Here is a 19,966-nt window from a genome sequence, read left to right as displayed (position 1 = left end):
TATCTCCATTCATGCATATGTACAGTAATTCATATTTTTTCCTAAGAGAATGAAGATTCCTTCATTGTGACTTAACACTACCTGACCAAGTATTTGCTAATTTCACAAGGAGTCTGTATATGTGAAGCAAAGAGTAATCATTTAAAAATTCTCTCCTTTCACACACGACGTTCTGAGAAGCCGTGATTACTTCTTCCCACCTCTTCTCTTTACCCCAGCACAAAAAAAGAAATTTCAAAAATGTACAATGTAAATCCATTTTAGAGACCAAAAACATTCACTTTTATTTCATGATGATTAGAGCTGAAAAACTATCTGAAAACATTCTAAACATGGAGAAGCACATTTTTCATGTACTAAATGATTACTCAAAAAGCCTGAGGATGAATTTGCCTTCTTGCTTGTGAATTATTCTCCACTATTTTATTGGCTATTAGGTGTTCTTTTCACCCAAAACTTTGGCCTAAAGTAGTTTTGTCTCTGCTAAGACAAAGATAAGAAGCTAAGGTCTCCAATAAAAAGGTTTTTCTTAAATCAACTATACTTTAATTAAAAAAAAGAAGAAATCAAACCTGCTGACATCTTGATCTTGGACTTCTAGCCTCCAAAACCATGAGAAAATAAACTTTCATTATTTAAGCCAAAAAAAGGAGTTTTCTTGAACATTCAATAATTTCTTCTTTACCAAATATATTTTCTTTAAAAAAATAACTACTGATAGTTTTTTGACTCAATATCTATCAGCCTTAACGCAAAGCCAAGCCTAGCTAATGCCCTTTGCTCTTTCCCTGTGGAGAGTTGGGGGATCTATTCCACTTCCCAAAGAAAGTCAAGAGTAACAAAAATAATTTCACCATCAACACTTCCTTTTACTTTTTAAGGAGTCCAAGTACCACCCCGGTCGGGTAAGAGAAACCCTCTTATCTTTTGCCTCTGGGCTGGAAGATAGTTATGCCCAAGAGGGTGGTTGGGGGCCTGGAGGAAGCCTACCTTCTAGCAGGTCTCTGGCCAGACCAGGTTCTGCCCCTGTGGACCGAACAAAGTCTGACAGGACTGCGTCCATATCAAGAGTCATAGGATCATGTAGAAGGGCCGCCCAACACTGAGCCGAGGTGGGGGTTGGAAGCAGGCTAGAAAGCATCCATCTGTGGAAGAGAACAGAGAGGGAAATGTGAAGGAGAGAAGAAACCCGTTCCGTCTGCTGGGACATGCATTTGGGCCAGTTTGGGGCACTGCCTGACTGTTCATGCGAGACAGCAAATAACAGACGTCAGACTCAAATGCCATCCCACAGGACAGAAGGGGGCTTTCCAACTTTCAGCCCTTCCCACCTTGCATTCTGTCAATCCCAGCAACAATTAGTTGAAAAGGAGATGGACTAGACTGTTCCAAAACATCAAACACTTATTCTTCATTCATCCTAGAGGGATTCATTTGGAGTCGCTGGATTTCTAGTTCTCTTCCAATGTGCAAGCTTTTGACAGTGTCATTGTGTTGCCACCTCACCCCACCTATGCCTTTATCAGCGAGCCACCCCCCTCACCCTTCCCTTGGCTCTTAGAAAAGACTCCACAACTGAAACACTATGCTTGCTGAAGACGTTCAACCACTTGCCATCTTTCCAACAGCTGCCATTCTCACAACAACAATCAAACAAAATTCATAAAGATTTGATTTCCTCAGTGGGATAATCCCAGTTAGAGGGATAAAATGGCCTTCTGCAGCTTGACCACAAGCTGACAGCCAGCCAGTTGCTGGGGAAAAACAACGAGCACACAGCATGGGAGTGTGACTTCCACCAGCAAATCAGCGCTGGGCTACTGGTGGGTACCCAGTCATGCCCAATAAAGCACCCTCTGTCTCCATCAATGAGGGGTTGGAAAATGATGGCCTGTGGACCAAGTATGGCCCACCACCCAATAACGCTATACTGAAATCAGCTACACCCACTCACTGTTGTTGCATCTCTGGTGGCTTTTGGCTTTTGCATGTGGCTGAACGGAGCAGTTAAAACTGAGACCATAAGGCCCACAAAACCAAACACATTTGATGATTTGGACCTCTACAGAAAGTTGGCTGAGGACAGATGATGGAAAGTTCTATATTAGTGAGCATGTAATTAATTTTACATGCTGGGGGGCAGGTGAGTTTAAACCCCATGCTATAGATGAGTGTCTCCTGTTCCTTTCTTTCTTCTTCTTCTTTTTTTTTTTTTGTTTGAGATAAGCACTTGGATGGGTTTATCTAATTTCAACCCCAGCTCTGCCCGTGATGAGCTGTGATGTGCTGTGTAACCTCTCTGAATCCACCTGAGCATCTGTGAGGCTTGAGGAAATAAGGTCATGGAAGGTGCCAGAACCTGATGGAGGAACGAGGCAGTGAGGTCTATGCCCCAGCAACAGTCACTGTTACTACACCAGCTTGTGCCTGGCTCCAAATGGGGTGTAATTTGGGGTTGGTGTGGCTCAAAAATAAGAAAATTATTTGACCTAATGTATATGGTACCAATTAGGAGACTGTGGTCTTCCTTCTCTCCATGTACCGGGACCTCGGCCAGGAGAGTGTCCTCTTTGGTCGCTTCCACCTGGGGGAGAGAGCAGAAAATCAGAGCATATTACTCTCCCCATGGTCACACAGAGGCTAAAGGCTTTGCTTCTTGTCATGGGAGACTACACCTGGGCCTCAACTGACATCAAACCTGCTACCTTCCTGAGCCCTCCAGGTACCATCAGCTTCCACGTCTGTGGGCTTCTGCCAGTAGGGTGATGGCTCAGCTTTCCTCACTGGAGCAAGTGTTTATATTTCAGTGAGTGTCCCTTTACCATTCTAAAGCTGTTTTCAGTCTTACTAGTCAACCCTCCATCAATACATCTAATCTTGCATGTTTTTATTATTGTAACATATATAACATGAAATCGAGCAGCTGGACCATTTTAAGTGTACAGTTCCATGGTATGAAGTATATTCACATTGCGGTGCACCCATCACCACCCCCCATCTTTTTCATCTTCCCCAATGGAAACTTTGCCCCATTAAATAGTAACTCCCATTTTCCCCTATCCCTAGCCCCTGGAAACCACCATCTGCTCTGTTTCTGAATTTGACAATCCCAGGAGCCTCGAACCAGTAAATCATATATCCGTCCTTCAGTGATTGGTTTATTTTGCTTGGCACACTGTCTTCAAGGTGCATATCTGTTGTGACAGGTGTCAGGATTTCTTTACTTCTTAAAACTCATCTTAGTCTTAGCTATTACAAAATGCCACACACTGGAGGGCTTAAGCAATGGGCATTGATTTCTCACAGTTCTGAAGGTTGGGAAGTCCTGGATCAATATGCCGGCAGATCTAGTGTCTGGTGAGAGCCCACATCCTAGCTTGTAGATGCCAACTTCTCACTGTGTCCTCACACAACTGAGAAAGCAAGCTTTCTGGAGTCTCTTCTAAAGGCACTAACCCCATGACAGTGGAAGGTCCATCTTCGAGACTTCATCTAAACCCAGTCCCCCCCGGGTCCCACCTCCCACTACCATCACACTGACAGTTAGGGCTTCAACATATGAATCGGGGTCAGGGGGCATAGCATGCAGTCCACAGCAAGGCTGCACAATATTCCACTTTACAGATGGACCACACTCTGTTTAGCCGTTCATCCGTAGTTGGACACTTGGGTGGTTTCCACCTCTTGGCTATTGCACATAACTCAACATAAACCATTTCCTCACTGACACCAGGTCATCATGCTATGACTGAGACCAGCTTTCAGCAGTGTGGTGTACAGATTCACTCCCACACCTCCTCATCTGTGTCTTATCCTCTCTACAGACAGAGATTGAAGGGTGGGATTTGAATGAAATTTTCACCAAATTCACATTTCAACATTTGCATGGCAAGAAGCTATTGAGCATGCCCCCTTGAAGACATCTTCCTTCCTAACTCCCTTCCTTCTTTCCTTCCTTCCTTTCTTTTCCACCAGTGACATATGGAAGTTCCCATTCCAGGAATCAAATCTAAGCTGCAGTTGGGACCTATGCCATAAATGCAGCAATGTCAGATCCTTAACCCACTGTGCGAGGTCAGGGATTGAACCTGAATCTCTGCAGAGATCTAAGCAGCTTCAGTTGGATTCGTAACCCGCTGCACCATGGCAGGAAGTCCAAAGACATTTCTTAAACCCACTACCACCACTACCTCATATTCTCACACTGTGATGATATGGGAGGAGCCAGGCCATCCGGGGCTCAGGCCCCCAGCCTCCTCGGCTGTCCTCATCTCGCTGCCCCTCCAGAGTGCACTGCTGGGCCCTGTGACCTGCCTTTCATGGCCAAGGCACCCCATGGCCTTGTCCAAGCCCTGTCAGGACCATGGTGGCCATGTCGTGGCTCTGCATCTTGGCCCTTGGACAGAACTGCTTTGCGGGTTTCACCCACTGGGGACAGCGGTGTGTCAAGCTGTTTCTGCTGTGACTTTGCTTTAGGAGAGGCACTGCAGCCTGGGGATGGGGCCTGGCCCTGGAATCAGTCTCTTGGCATCAAAGTGGCCCCACCACCACTGCTTGTGTGGCCTTGGGCATGCTATTTCAGTTTCATCACTGGTGGAATTAAAAATCACAACAGTACTTCTTACCTGATCTAAAGTTTTAAGGAGCTGGTACAGGAAACACACTGCCCACAGCATGTGCTCTGTAAATACGAGCTATTATCCAACCTGTAATAACAGGGTCCATCCTCACCTGCTCAGGTGAGGAGTAGAATTGCTGAGGGGTTGAACTGCTGCCCCCTCTTCTCTTCTGAAGAGCTAGCCTGGATGACAGAGTGGGTAGGCGGATAGTGTGTTCCTACTCCCCTTGCCCAGACCGCTAGACATACCAGCAAGTTTGCTAACTGATCCCACACAGGCCCAGACCCAGACAGGCAGGTGCCCATTCCCTCAGGCACCAGACACATCATGTGCCCCCTCCCTGCCCCATATAAATGCTCACACACAGGTGGGATAATGGGCACGCCTTTTTCCTGGCTGTGTCTCAGTTCCTGAGTCTGTGGACAGTGGGATGTGGAAGCCTGGAAATGCACAGTGGGATGCTGGGGACAAGCCAGTGAAGGAGGGGTATCAGGACGCTGCTTCTGCCCTCACCATTCAAGCCCATGGCTAAGCCTCTGTCCCCTTCTCTCAAAATACAGGGCTTTGGCAAGGTGAGCTAAGGACCCTTGCTGTTGCAATATTCCATGTTTGAAGGTCTCAAAAAAGAGAGAATAGCAGAGGTTTCTGGTTGTTATGCAAAAACAGGGGAAATAAAATAAGATTCCTTCCTCCCTCCCATTTCTATGTGCCAAGAACTTGCCACCCTCCTTTTTTTTTTTTCTTGTCTTTTCAGGGCCACACCCTTGGCATATGGAGGTTCCCAGGCTAGGTGTTGAATCAGAGCTGTAGCTGCTGGCCTACACCACAGCCATAGCAACAGGGGATCCGAGCTGTGTCTGCGACCTACACCACAGCTCGAGGCAACACCAGATCCTTAACCCACTGAGCAAGGCCAGGGATCGAACCTGCGTCCTCATGGATACTAGTTGGGTTCGTTAACCACTGAGCCACAATGGGAACTCCCAACTTGCCACCCTTCTGCCCCCTGGTCTCCCTATGGGGAAGACTCCATGTGGGCGGTGCTCTCTATGGCTCATGAAGCAGGAAGAGTGCATGCAGCATTGTCCCTGGCGGGTTGAGTCCTGATGGGCCCATAGGGGAGTGGCCAGATGTCAGCTCCCTTCCAGAGGAATACCTATGTGCCTCCAGGGGGCTGCACCCTAGGCTCTGGTCACAAACCACGGCACAGGGGCAACTGTCTGAGAATCAGAAGTCACTAAGCATGTCCTAAAAATCATGCACCTGGCTAGGCATTTTCCTAAAACTATTTTGGGGGATGTGCTCATTATCTTTGAATAGGCATTTTTAAAATAATTTTTGTGCTCTTTTAATGTATGATTTTATTTTTTTATTTTTTATGAAATATAGTCAATTCACAGTATTGTGTTAGTTTCAAGTATACAGCATAGTAATTCATGTACATATATATATGTGTACATACACACACACACACACACACATATATATTCTTTTTCAGACTCCTTTTCTTTATAGTTTATTACAAAATAGTGAGCATAGCTCCCTGTGCTGTAAGCAGGTTCTTGCTGGTTATCTATTTTATATACAGTATGTGTTTATCACAAACTCCTAATTTATCCCTCCTATTACCCCTTTACCCTTTGGTAACCATAAGCTTGTTTTCTATGTCTGTAGGTCTATTTCTTGTTTTGAAAATTAAAAAAGAACTTAAAAATTTTAAAAGGTTGTTTCTACACTGAAATGAACAGGAAGTTAAAATTTATGGGATAAGCTGTTTGAGTTAAAAAAGAAACTTCATTTTAAAGCAGAAAATATATATGTCCACCTCCCCTGAGGAAAAAATAAGCCAGTTTCGCTCAAACACTAAGCATTGGCTCAAGACCAAGTGAGAAGTCCTGAAGCTTTGGAGAAATTAGAACAAGTATGAGGCAACTGACTTCAACAAAGGTTTTTAATTTTTGCTTTGTTCTTTTTTTTTTCTTTTTTTCCTTTTTTTTTGGCTGTTGGTCAAGGATTGAGTATTTTTATCTGAACTGCACACTGTCCCCACAAATAAGCAGCTTGCCTCTGAGTTCAAGCCTCTCTCATCAATGGTTAGGAAAGTTTTCAAAGATGCCAGCGAAGGGGACACAAGTGGAACAGGAGTCAAGAAAGGAAGATGACCAACAGGCACATGAAAAGATGCTCAACATCTCTAAGTACTAGAGAAACACAAATCAAAACTACAATGAGGTATCACCTAAAACCGATCAGGATGGACATCATTAAAAAGTCCACAAGAAATAAATGCTGGGGAGGGTGTGGAGAAAAGGGAACCCTCTGACACTGTTTGTGGGAATGTAAGTTGGTGCAGCCACTATGGAGAACAATATGAAGGTTCCTCAGAAAACTGAATATAGAACTGCCATATGATCCAGCAATCCCACTCCTGTGCATGCACCCAGAAAAGACAAAAACTCTAATTCAGAAAGATACATGCACCCCAATGTTCACTGCAGCACTACTTACAATAGCTAAGACATGGACACAACCTAAATGTTCACTGACAGATGAATGGATAAAGCTGTATTACATATATAAAACAGAATAACACTGAGCCATAAAAAGAATGAAATTATGCCATTTGCAGTAACATGGAGCTCATCATAGTGAGTGAAGTCAGACAAAGACAAATATGATATCACTTATATGCAGAATTGAAAAAAATGATACAAACAAGGGAACACTTACTGTGAGAAAAAAGAATGTATACATGTATGTGTAACTGCATCACTATGCTGTACAGTAGAAAAATATCTATATAAGTAAATGATAAAAATAAATAAATAAAATAATAAAAAAAGAAAGAAAAAAATTTTAAATGATACAAATGAACTTACAAAACAGAAACAGACTTACAGACATGGAAAACAAACTTATGGTTACCAAAGGGGAAGGGGGAGGGATAAATTAGGAATCTAAGATTAGCAGATACACACTACTATATATAAAAGAAATAACTAACAAGATCCTACTGTATAGTACAGGGAACTCTATTCAATATCTTGCAATAAGCCATAATGGAAAAGAAAAAATAATCTCTCTCTATATATATCTATTGAAATGTTGAAACTAATACAACATTATAAATCAACTGTGCTTCAATTAAAAGAGAAAAATAATTATTGACTTTAAAGAGTATTAAAGATTAAGGGGAAAAGGTAGGAGAGTAGGACAGAGAAGGAAGGCACAAAAGCAGAGAAAGAGATGAATGACAGCTCTATTGAAAGGACATCTCCAGGTACACTGTACCTTTAACAGATGCTATATTAGCCATTGCTGGGAAACAAAGTATCCCCAAATTCAGCGACTTAAAATATCACATATTTATTATCTCCCAGTTTCTGTGGGCCACAGGTGTCAGAGCATAGCTCGGCTGGATTATCTGGCTCATAGTCTACAATCAAAGGGTTGGTTGGCTGAGGCCATGGTCTCATCTGAAGGCTCAAATGGGGATGTACCCCCTCCCAAGCTCACTGCTGGAATTGTTGTCAGGATTGCTTCTGGAGGGTTCCTTGCCATATGGGCATCATATCAGTAAGATCACAAAACGACAGTTGCTTCATCAGAGCAAGCACTTCCATAACCTGATCTCGGAGGTGGTAGCCTGTCACTTCTGCTGTACTGTCTTTAGCAGGAGCACGTTGCTCAGCCCACCCTGACACAATGGCAAGGGACACTCAAGGATATGAACATTGAGAGGTAGCAATGACCAGGAGCCACATCATATGCTGCTGACCACAGACACCCTTGCAGCAGCCATAGGAGGGTTCAAGTTCAGTGTGGAGGTGAAAAGATAGTGCTGCCTGATTTCCCGTAATTTGTCAGCCATCTTCACATTTTCTTTCTTTCTCTAGCTACTTGTTATAGAAAAGTTTATCCAGAATTTGAAAAAAAGGAAAAATGAGAATTCCTTGAATTGTTGATATCCTGCTAAAACACCACTGGATCCTATTTTGAAACTCTTAGGAAGTGTCACAATCATTTATCTAACAACTCACAACTGCTACGCAGAGGATTTACAGCCTTATAAAGTTAGATGTTAACCTGCAGAAATTGATTACTTATTATGATTTTTATTGACCCCAGTCAAAAAGTTAGCCCCAGATAGGGTTTTTTTTTTGTTTTTGTTTTGCTCTATAGAGAGTTGGCATAACTTAAGCATCTTATTTCTGAATTTCTTTGTTAACTGACTTTATAAATCCCAGTGATTCAAATGCTCTTGGAGCCACACTATTTGTCTTCTTGCTGGTTCCCTTCTCGATGAGTTAAATAAAGCTTTGGTACATGCTAACAAATAATTCTGTCTGAGAATTGGGTTCTGCCTGCTCTAGAAATGCCACCATGTACAGAGGGAATTCAGCAAAGTGCTGACAACACTCCCAATAGGAACTGCTTTCCTGGCATGACTGCAAATGCTGACCCAGATGAACACATTTGTGGTGGCACAATGTCCACGTGCATGGAAGGCCCCCCTCATCACAGGAGATTCAAGAACAGGTCCCAGCCAGGCCAGCCTATGGAGAACTGATGTTCATCCTGCTTCCCCATGGACTGTGCTTCTTTTCCATGGCTGGGCACTGGGGCTTTGAGGAGGAGGCCCCAAAGCGGAATCCTGGTCATTAGGGTTTCCTGACTGGTGATGCCACTGAACCCACACTGAGGGACACATTCTGCCACAACTCTACAGAGAAAGCCACACACAGAAATGGCACCCCTGAAGGGGCAGCAAACATGGAGGGAAAGTCAACATGTTGACTCCAGCAAAGAAAGATTCAGAGAGTGATACTCTGAAGGCATCAAGGCAAAGTGGGAGACTCTTGGTCCACACAGGTTCTTGGAAGGTCACATGGAAACAAAAGGCACAACTGCATTCTGGAAGAGTCCACAGTTCTAGAGAAGCTGTTGGGGTGGGGACAGTGGGGGTCACACAGGAGAGCACAGAAGGGTGCATGAGCACAGATGGTGGTGATGGGGGGACGGATCTAGGCCTGGGTGGGTGGGGAGAGCCTGGAGCAGTGGCTCTTAATCTGAGTCCACTGAGCATAGAAAGCTTTTTAACAATGAACTTTCAAATTCTCAAATGCTATATAGAATCTGTCTTAAAATTGTGGGGAATATGCCTGTCCTGCAGGTTCCTCTTTGCTATGCCCTACACCGTCCTAGAGAGATGTCCAGAGCTACACAAAGGAACAGCTCGTGGGGCCACATACCAGGCCTCCCTGGAAGTCTCTCCAACAACCATCTCATTTAGAAATATTATATATGTACTATGCTTCTAATGTATGTACTATATTATATATATACACTATGCTTCTAATTACAGTATTTTATTTTGATAACAAACTATAAATCAAGCCACAAGAAATGTTTAATCACATGTATGTGAATATATACACACATATATTACAAACACACATATGCAAAGGAATATCACAGAATAATCAGTAACTGACTTTCAAGCATAAACTTATGATAAAATGAAACAGAAATACAAATTCTGGAGTTCCCTGGTGGCTCAGTGGGTTAAAGATCTGGTATTGTCACTATTGTGGCGAGGGCTGGATCCTTGTGGGTGTGGCCAGAGGAAAAAAAACACAAATTAAAGGTTTAAACGTTCAAAGCGAAGGAAGAATCCTGCCATGTATTCTGCAGGGATGAAGGTATTTACTTTCCGCTGAGTATATTTTTAAAATGTGATTTAAGTGTGCTATTTTTAAATACCATTATTTATAATATGCTAGAAATGACATCTTGGGCTCTATTTAAGTTTGTGATGTAAAATGTTAGATGTGCAGCCAGGAGCACGAGATTTCAGGACTAGCAGAGAGAGTGTGTGGGGCACATGGGCGCTGTCTGTGTGCATCAGAAAAAAGGCCAGCTGGTCCCCTGGGCCCAGGGGACCAGCTTCCAGTGGGGATGGAAAGGCCAGGAAAAGGGCTAAAAGGTGAGAGAAGAGGCTAAGGTGGGGCTGGAGGGAAGGCGTGGCCAGTAGCACGTGGTCTGGTCTCAAAGACCCCACTTAGTCCTCAGTGAAGGACCCTCAAAGGCACAATGAGCTCTAAATTCTGGGTATGTGAAAGCCTTGAAAAGCAAAGTGAAGACACCCAACCACGGCTTCCCAGCCCTGCCCCCAGCACAGCCCACCCACCACAGAATGATGTCATCCCTCAGTTCAGGGCAAAAAAGTGATTTGTGGAGTTCCCAACCTCGCTCAGCAGAAACGAATCTGACTAGTATCCATGAGGACCCAGGTTCAATCCCGGCCTCGCTCAGTGGGTTAAGGATCCGGTGCATTGCTGTGAGCTGTGGTTAGGTCACAGATGCAGCTCAGATCTGGTGTGGCTGTGGCTGTGGTGTAGCTGGCAGCTACAGTTCTGATTCAACGCCTAGCCTGGGAACCTCCATATGCCGTGGGTGCAGCCCTGAAAAAGACAAAAAAAAAAAAGCAATTTGCAGCTGGCGGGCACCAGCGGGAAGGAGGCTGACAGTCACTGAGTACCCGCTGGGAGTCACTGACCCCTCTAGACCCTCACACTGTGATCACTATAATTATCACCAAGATCCCTTGCATTCTTAGTGGGCGCCTGGTCCTGGGGATTTCTCACATATTATCCCACTTGGTCCTTACCCGAGCCCGAGGAGATGGGCACACCCACCACCCCCACCCCACTCAGAGGCTGGAAATTGAAGCCGCAGGTCCAGCCAGCACAGTCCCAGCACAGGGACCCTCAGCTCCATCCTCCCCTGAGGAAGCTGGGGATGAGCGTCTCCCCAAAGGCGCTGAGATGGGTACTCATCCAGCTCTATCCATGGCTTCCTTTGCTCAGGATGGATGGGTGGATTTAAAGGCATTAACATTTAAAATAGTTCAAAGAAACAGGACTAGGATGGCACTGGGACAGACAGCCTCACATGGGCCCCTCAGGGATTAGGCATTTGCCCTGCCAAGGCCAGTTTCTGCCCTGACAGTTGTGACTATAAACCCCTGAGGCTCAAGGAAGGGGCTTCTCTGTGGGATCCCAGGTGCTTGACGCTGTAAGACTCATGGATAGAAGGGTGAGGGTGGAGGATACCTTCAAATGAAACTCAAGTCATCTCCTCTGTGTTTCTGTTGTCAACTTAAAAAATAAACACAACCTAAAAGTTGAGAGTTAAGTTTTGTTTGGGGCAAAATGAGAACTATAGCCCAGGAGACGGTATTACAGATAGCTCTGAAATACTTCTCCAAAGAAGCAGAGGGAAAGGTCAGTCAGTATACATGTGATTTTGGTGAAGGGGAGGTACATGCAACCAAGCACGCATTTTGCAGCAGATTGCTGCTAGTCTCGTGAAGATTACTGCTAGTCATAAGGAGCAGATGTCGCCATGGATTTTTTTTTTGGGGGGTTTTACCTTTTATTTTTTTCTACGGTACAGCAGGGTGACTCAGTTACACATACATGTATACATTCTTTTTCCTCATATTATCATGCTCCATCATAAGTGACTAGATATAGTTCCCAGTGCTACACAGCAGGATCTCATTGCTAATACATTCTAAAGGCAATAGTCTGCATCTATTAATCCCAAACTCCCAATCCATCCCACTCCCTCCCCCTTCCCCTTGGCAACCACAAGTATATTCTCCAAGTCCATGATTTTCTTTTCTGTGGAAAGGTTCCTTTATGCCGTATATTAGATTCCAGATATAAGTGATATCATATGGTATTTGTCTTTCTCTTTCTGACTTACTTCACTCAGTATGAGAGTCTTTAGTTCCATTCATATTTCTGCAAATGGCATTATTTTGTTCTTTTTATGGCTGAGTAGTATTCCACTGTGTCTATATATCACATTTTCCTAATCCAATCATCTGTCAATGGACATGTGGGTTGATTACATGTCTTGGCTATTATGAATAGTGCTGCAATGCACAAATTTATATGGAGTGACAAAAGACCCAGAATTGCCAAAGCAATACTGAGGAACAAAAACCAAGCAGGAGGCATAACTCTCCCAGACTTCAGGAAATATTACAAGGCCACAGTCATTAAGACAGTGTGGTACTGGTACCAAAACAGACAGACAGGCCAATGGAACATAATAGAGAACCCAGAAATAAACCCAGACACCTATGGTCAACTAATCTTTGACAAAGGAAGCAAGAACATAAAATGGGAAAAAGACAGTATTTTAAGCAAGTATTGCTGGGAAACCTGGACAGCTGCATGCAAAGCAATGAAACTAGAATACATCTTCACACCATGCACAAAAATAAACTCAAAATGGCTTAAAGACTTAAATATAAGACAAGACTCCAACAATCTCCTGGAAGAGAACATAGGCAAAACATTCTCTGACATCAACCTTATGAATATTTTCTCAGGTCAGTCTCCCAAAGCAACAGAAATAAGAGCAAAAATAAACCAATAGGACCTAATCAAACTGAAAAGCTTTTGCACAGCAAAGGAAACCAAAAAGAAAACAAAAAGACAACTTACAGAATGGGAGAAAATAGTTTCAAATGATGCAACTGACAAGGGCTTAATCTCTAAAATATACAAACAACTTATACAACTCAATAGCAAAAATGCCAACAGCCCAAGTGAAAAACAGGCAAAAGACCTGAATAGACATTTCTCCAAGGAAGATGGCCAACAAGCACATGAAAAAATGCTCAACATCCCTGATTATTAAAGAAATTCAAGTCAAAACTACCACGAGATACAATCTCACATCAGTAAGAATGGCCATCATTAATAAGTCCACAAATAACAAATGCTGGAGGGGTTGTGGAGAAATGGGAACTCCTCTGCACTGCTGGTGGGAATGTAAGCTGGTCCAACCACTATGGAGAACAGTATGGAGGTACCTTAGAAATCTATACATAGAACTTCCATATGACCCAGCAATCCCACTCTTGGGCATACATCCAGATAACACTTTCCTTAAAAACGGCCATGAAGAATTTTAGTGCTTTTTCTAGCTATGAGGAGATGCAAAAATTGGGCTTGTAAAATCTTCTCCTGAAATATCTAACTATTTGAAGACCTGTTCTTCTAGTTTTTCCAGAGCACAGAGTACCTCACTCTTGATCTCCACCCCGAGCTCCTTTTGCGGGTGTTGAGGGTCAGCAGCTGCAATGGCTCATGATTCAATCCTTGCACAGGCAGATTCCAAGTGTCAATCTTTAGTTCACACTGCGAAAGCAGAGGTTTGATTTTCAGCTGTGCTCCAGCTGTCCCATAAGGGCCTGTACCACAGTCTCTTCCCCATCAAGGGGACATGAGACAGGCAAGGATCCCTGGCTTGTACAGGTTAAGAAGCAGGAAAATGGAAGGAGGAGGTGATGACACTTGAGGGAAGCTTTGGGCTGGGCCTACAGCCCATGCAGAGGTTTCATTTCTGGGTCTACAGGGCCCAGCCTTTGCCCTGGCTAACACAGGCCAGCTGGGCTGGTGTCACCCCAGAAAGCAGAATAGGTGGCTCTACAGAGCCATTCTCCAAGCTTGGCTTGGCAAGCAGGAAGCAGGCCAAGCACAGCACACACACTGGTCCAGCCATTGTTGATCACACCAGCCCTCATCTGCTTTGAAGAATTGTGAGGAAGAAAACAAGACAAGTAAAATGTTCAGAGCAAGTGCTTTTAAAATGCTCTAGCTGGGACTTCCTGCTGTGGCATAATGGAAACAGCAGTGTCTCTGCAGTGCTGGGATGCAGGTTGGATTCCCTGTCAGGCACAGTGAGTTAAAGTATCTGGCATTGCTGTAGCTGCAGCATAGGAGTGTAGGTTGCAACTATGGTTCAGATCTGATCCTTGGCCTGGGAATTCCATATGCTGCAGGGTGGCCAAAAACAAAAACAAAAACAAAAACAAAAACAAAAAACAAAAAAAAAAAGAAAGAGAGAGAGAAAGAAAGAAAGAAAGACTCCGTAAGTGTGCTCCAAGGGCACTCTTTCCCCAGCTTAAGACTCATTTAATCCATATCCATGTGCAGCTTGCAAACTCGTGTGTATATTCACAAGCTTGGTAAAATTCCCAAAACATACTCAAGGAAGATTCCATGGCCAGAGAGTGCAAATAAAACCATAGGGACTGAATCTAAACAGAAAAAAATCTAATAACCTTCAAACAAGAAGTCCAATTGGTTACTTGTGACCAAAAGGCAAATGGACAGCAGGCTGGGGAGACCCAAGCCTGGGGAGGAGAGGAGGGGAGTGTGACAGAGAGCACTGGAACAGCGGAGGCCACCTCATCAGGGCATGGTTCACTGATGGATGCCTCCTGCCATGCTGAGTTTGAATCTCTAAGCAACCTTCTAACCACAGGGACTTAGAACTGTGCCCGCTCAGGCCAGGGGCAACCTCTGCCCTGTCACTCAGGTTTATCAGCCTTTTTTGCCAAGGGTCTGAATCAGCTTTCATGGCTTACAAATGACTTCAGGGCTGGAGCAGCATCCAGTGGCGCTCAGCATCCCCCTGCCTCTGTACGAATACCTAGTGAGCCCCACTGGACACCCCTTACAGGAGCTGCTCCTGTGTCCCAATGTGAAGGACAAGGCACTGAGGTTTGTGAGGTGGAGCCTTTGCTCAAGGTCATCTGGTCAGTGTGTGACAGAGACAAGAGGCACATCTAGATGGTCTGATTTTAGAATCCTTCTCTTGACTACCCAGATATTCTCTCATGTAATATCTCACAACTGTGGGAAAAGAGAAAAATGAAGGACTAGGGGACAGGGAAGAAAATATGATGTGCTGATTGACTAATTAGTGAAAAATTATAATACAACCAGCAATGGATGCTAAAGCCATTAGGTAAAAAAATTGTCTCAAAATTGTCTAGGAAAGGAGTTCCCGTTGATAGCGGGTTATAAACCCAACTAACATCCTTGAGGATGTGGGTTAAATCCCTGGCCTCACTCAATGGGTTAAGGATCTGGCGTTCCTGCAAGCTGAGGTGTGGATCGCAGGTGCAGCTAGGATCTGGCGTTGCTGTGGCTGTGGTGTAGGCTGGCAGCTGCAGTTCCAATTGGACCCCTAGTCTGGGAACTTCCATGTGTTACAGGTACGGTCCCCCCCCCAAAAAAAAAGAAAATAAAAGTTGTCTGGGATAGAGAGTATTCCTGTGGTCTCTAAGCTCACTCCACTGATTACTTATTAATTACAAAGAATAAAAAAGGTAATATTATAAAGGAGGGCTCTGCATTAATTACCTTAGTTGAACTTATCACTACTAATACCAGGTCACAATGATGTGGGGGCCCACTGATATGGGGCAAATACATAAGATGTTTACCTGGGTCTAAGTATGAGGGATCAGTCAGACAAATCCAGACTTTGAGATACTGTACAAAACAAACAGCCTAGCTTCTTAAAAAAAAAAAAAAATCAACATCACCAAAGACATAGACAGAAGCAGAGTTTTGTTTTCGGTTTAAGGAGACACAACCAGATTTAGGGCCTAATACTTAATTAAATGCTAGATAAAGGAAAACAGCTATAAAGAGTATTTGGGGGGAGGTCCCCCTGTGGTGCAACAGGATCAGTGGTGTCTCCACAGCACTGGAACGCACATTTGATTTCTGGCCCAGCACAGTGGGTTAAAGATCTGGTGTTGTCACAACTGTGGCTCCAATCTGATCCCTGGCCAGGAACTCTATGTGCCACAGGACAGCCAAAGAAGAAAAAAAATATTTTGGGGACAACCAGGGTATCTGAGTTGGGACTATGTATTGAAAAGCACTATGATTGTTGAATTACACATTATTATAGTGAAGACAGCTTATGAACTTAGGAGATGAATGCAAAGTATGCCATGATGCCTGCAACTTAATTTAAAATGATTCAGAGAAAAAAAACTGTACACACACAATCCATAACATACACAAGTCCATATTTACAATCTCCCCAAATGTCCGTAGCTGTATGTGTGTGTGTTTAGGCAAACAGCTAGTAAATCTGATTGAAGAATATATGTGTTCACTGCATTATTTTTCCCTTTTTCTATAAATTTGAAGTTTATCAAAATGAAGAGTAGGCAAAACAGTAAATGAAGATACTTGTAGGAAGAGTTATTTGGCAAAAGAATTGCTAGGCTCTGATATCAACTAGATAAAAACTGTATTTTGGGACAAGAACTAAGAGGGACATTAGAAATAAAAGCAAGTATTATGTTAAGATGAGACTTTCTACTTTTGTTTAAATTCCTCTTGTAATACTTAAAAAAATCAATCATGAAAGCTACAGATGGCAGGGTTGCTTAACAAATTTTGCACTCCTGTAAATCAAATCACCTGTTGGTCATTCACTATAGCCCACATTGCTTTAAGGCTACTGTCTACTATTCTATTTCCTTTCTTCTTCTTTTTTTTAATGGCCACACCCACTGCATATGGAAGTTCCTGGGCCAGGGATTGAATCAGAAGTCAGAGCCACAGCTGGAACCAATGCTGCAGCTGTGGCAATGCCAGATCCTTAACCCACTGTGCCTGGCTAGGGATTGAACGCAAACCTCTGCAGCGACCTGAGCCACTGCAGTTGGCTTCTTAACCTACTGTGCCACGGTGGGAACTCCAATGCTTAATACTCTAAACACAAATCTTAATACACATGAAATTCATTTCATAATTTCCTCTCACTGAACTTGAGTGGATAAATTAACACTCCATTCCTCCCTGGCTTTAAACCCAATTTTCAGGTCATCTGTCCCCAGGACCCTCACAAGCTCTGTTGCTCAAGTTGTTCACTACGCTTGTCCCTGCAGCATGGTCAGGACCCATGAACATGGGACTTACTTTTCAGACACCGCGACTCTCTGGAGGTGGGTGGCAGTCAGGCACCGGGGGCAACACTGCACCGTCCCTGCTGGAAATGGCCCATTGTTGCTCCAGTGGATGGCCTGAGACCACAACCCCTGAGAACTCTGGAAAAGACAAGAATAAAAGAGAATATTTGCATTTCATTAAAAGTGAGAATTTAAAATATAAATTTTAAGTATTTTTTTATATTTAAAATTTCAAATATTTCAAATTTTAAAATTATTTTAAATATCTGGTATAAACTTGAAATGGTCTTGAAAGGGAATCCTACACCTCTGAATCGCCCTTCTTTACCTACCGTCCCACCTTTTAATTTTAATTTTTTTATCACTGCCCCTGAAGAATATGGAAGTTCCCAGGGCAGGGATTGAATCCAAGTCCCAGGTTTGACCTACACCACAGCAGCAGCAACACTACATCCTTTAACCCACTGCACTGGGTCAGGGATCAAACAACCTGAACCACTGTAGACAAATTCTTAACCCACTGTGCCACAGAGGGAATTCTGCACCCTTTAATTTTTAAATAAATGCAGCCATTGGGAAGTAGGTCAGGATAAATGGGAAAGTCTCCCTGATAGGTGTTGAGTCAGAGAAATTACTGTGGGGTCAGAGTCACATGAGAAGTTCATAGGCTATGGATGCTCCAGGAGAGGTACATAGAGGGGCTCACAGACAGAATCACAACTTGTGACATCCCATGAGAATTTCAGGTGGCCCAGTCCATGAGGAATCTCAAAATTAGGAGGTTGTTCATGATCAGGGAATCGGACAATGACCACACCTTGTTCCTGGTGGGGTGCACCATGCTCCATTGTGGTGTCAGAGTATCATCAACAGCATCCTGAATCTAGAGGGTCCCCGTGGACCACACCTCAGTCCAGGCGAGGGCAAGGTGCTCGCCAGTGGTGGGGACAAATGTTAGAATTGCATCTTGACTCCTGAGATCCACTTGCTTATCAGCAATGTGGAGTGTTCTCGTGGGCATCAGAACCAGGATATCATAAGCAAGGAGGACTTTGGCGGCACAGGTGAGGGAAGAAGCTGGGTTACATCTGTGTACCTTAAACAGACTATACCACATGGGATAGGAAACCCTCTTTCCTACATGTTAACGCCTAGGTTCTGGGAGAAGTCTGAGGGTCTCTCCTGCATCTAGGGAATGCCCCTGTTGGGTGGTGTACCCAGAGCCTGGGCATGGCCTGTCCTGTCCCTGCAGGTCCTGAGCAACTAGGGGCTCCAGACCCCTAGCTGGTTTCCTCTTTGACATCTTCCACCCACATGGATAAATCACACATCTTCATAAGCTTGACTGAATTCTTAAATAGAAATGGGAAGACACAAAATGCGAAAGAATAGGAATCAGAAGTCAAAACAATCTTGATAAAGAAAAATAAGAGTTCCCTGATGGTCCAACAGTTAAAGGATCCAGTGTTGGCACTGCTGTGGCTTGGGTCACTGCTGTGGCAAGCGTTCAATCCCTGGTCCAGGAATATATGCATGCCATGAGCATGGCAGAAGAAAAAGAAAAGAAGGAGAGGAGGAGGAGGAGGAGGAGAAGAAGAACAACAACAACAACAACATTGGAGGCCTTGAATTTCCTGATTCTGAAACTCACTACAAAGCTATAGTTATCAAAATAAAACAATGTGGTATCAGCATAAAGACACACATATAGGCAGACCAGTGTGATAAAATAGAGTCCAGAATTAAACCCTTACATACGTGGTCAAGTAATTTTTTACAAGACCTATGGTGTCAAGACCATTCGACTGGGATAGGACAGTCTTTTCAAGTAACAATGTTGGGAAAACTGGATATTCACACACAAAGAATGAAGTTGGGCCCTTATATTACACCATATACAAAAATTATCTCAGTATGGATCAAAGGGCTAAAAGCAAAAAACTTTTATAAGAAAACAGAGAAAAATCTTGGCAACATTGGATTTGGCAATGATTTCTTGGGTAGGACACCAAAAGCAACAACAAAAAAGTTGGACGTCATAAAAATTAAAAACTTCTGTGCACCAAATAATACCATCAACAGAGTAAAAAGGCAACCCGTGGAATGGGAGAAAATATTTGCAAATCATATACATCTGATAATCCATTAATATCAAGAATACGTAAACAACTCCTACAACTCAATAGAAAACCCAAAGAACCCAATGCAAAAAAAGGGTTAATAATTTGAAGAGACATTTCTCCAAAGATATACAAGTGGATAATAAGCATATGAAAAGATACTCAACACCAGTAATCACTAGAGAAATGCAAACCAAAGCTGCAATGAGATACTGCTGCATAGCCATTCCTAAGGCTATAATAAAAAAACTTTAAAAATCCAGAAAATCACAAGCATTGGTGAGGACAAAGGGAAACTGGAACCGTTTTCCATTGCTGGTAAGAATGTAAAATGGGACAGTCTCTTTAGAAAACAACATAGTGGTTCCTTCAAAAATTAAACATAGAATTACTATATGATACAGCAATTTTAGTTCTGGGTA

At 43.5% G+C, this 19,966-nt stretch overlaps 1 protein-coding gene across 3 annotated transcripts in view; it reads right to left on the bottom strand.

The window, feature by feature from the left end:
* Positions 1-19,966, bottom strand: part of OTUD7A (OTU deubiquitinase 7A) — a 317,129-nt gene that overhangs the window by 128,570 nt on the left and 168,593 nt on the right. For 2 of the 3 annotated variants that reach the window (XM_021098704.1, XM_021098709.1), the window contains 3 exons: positions 17,435-17,562; positions 2,490-2,584; positions 991-1,145 (listed from right to left, as the gene is read on the bottom strand). In XM_021098704.1, coding sequence (XP_020954363.1) covers positions 991-1,141 — 151 coding nt within the window. In that variant the 5' untranslated portion in view covers positions 1,142-1,145; positions 2,490-2,584; positions 17,435-17,562. The remainder of the gene's footprint in view (positions 1-990; positions 1,146-2,489; positions 2,585-17,434; positions 17,563-19,966) is intronic. The other variant, XM_021098720.1, reaches the window with a different exon arrangement.

The sequence above is a fragment of the Sus scrofa genome, chromosome 1, assembly GCF_000003025.6.
Source record: "Sus scrofa isolate TJ Tabasco breed Duroc chromosome 1, Sscrofa11.1, whole genome shotgun sequence".
NCBI classification, from domain to species: Eukaryota; Metazoa; Chordata; class Mammalia; order Artiodactyla; family Suidae; genus Sus; species Sus scrofa.
This window is presented reverse-complemented; position numbering and strand designations above follow the sequence as displayed.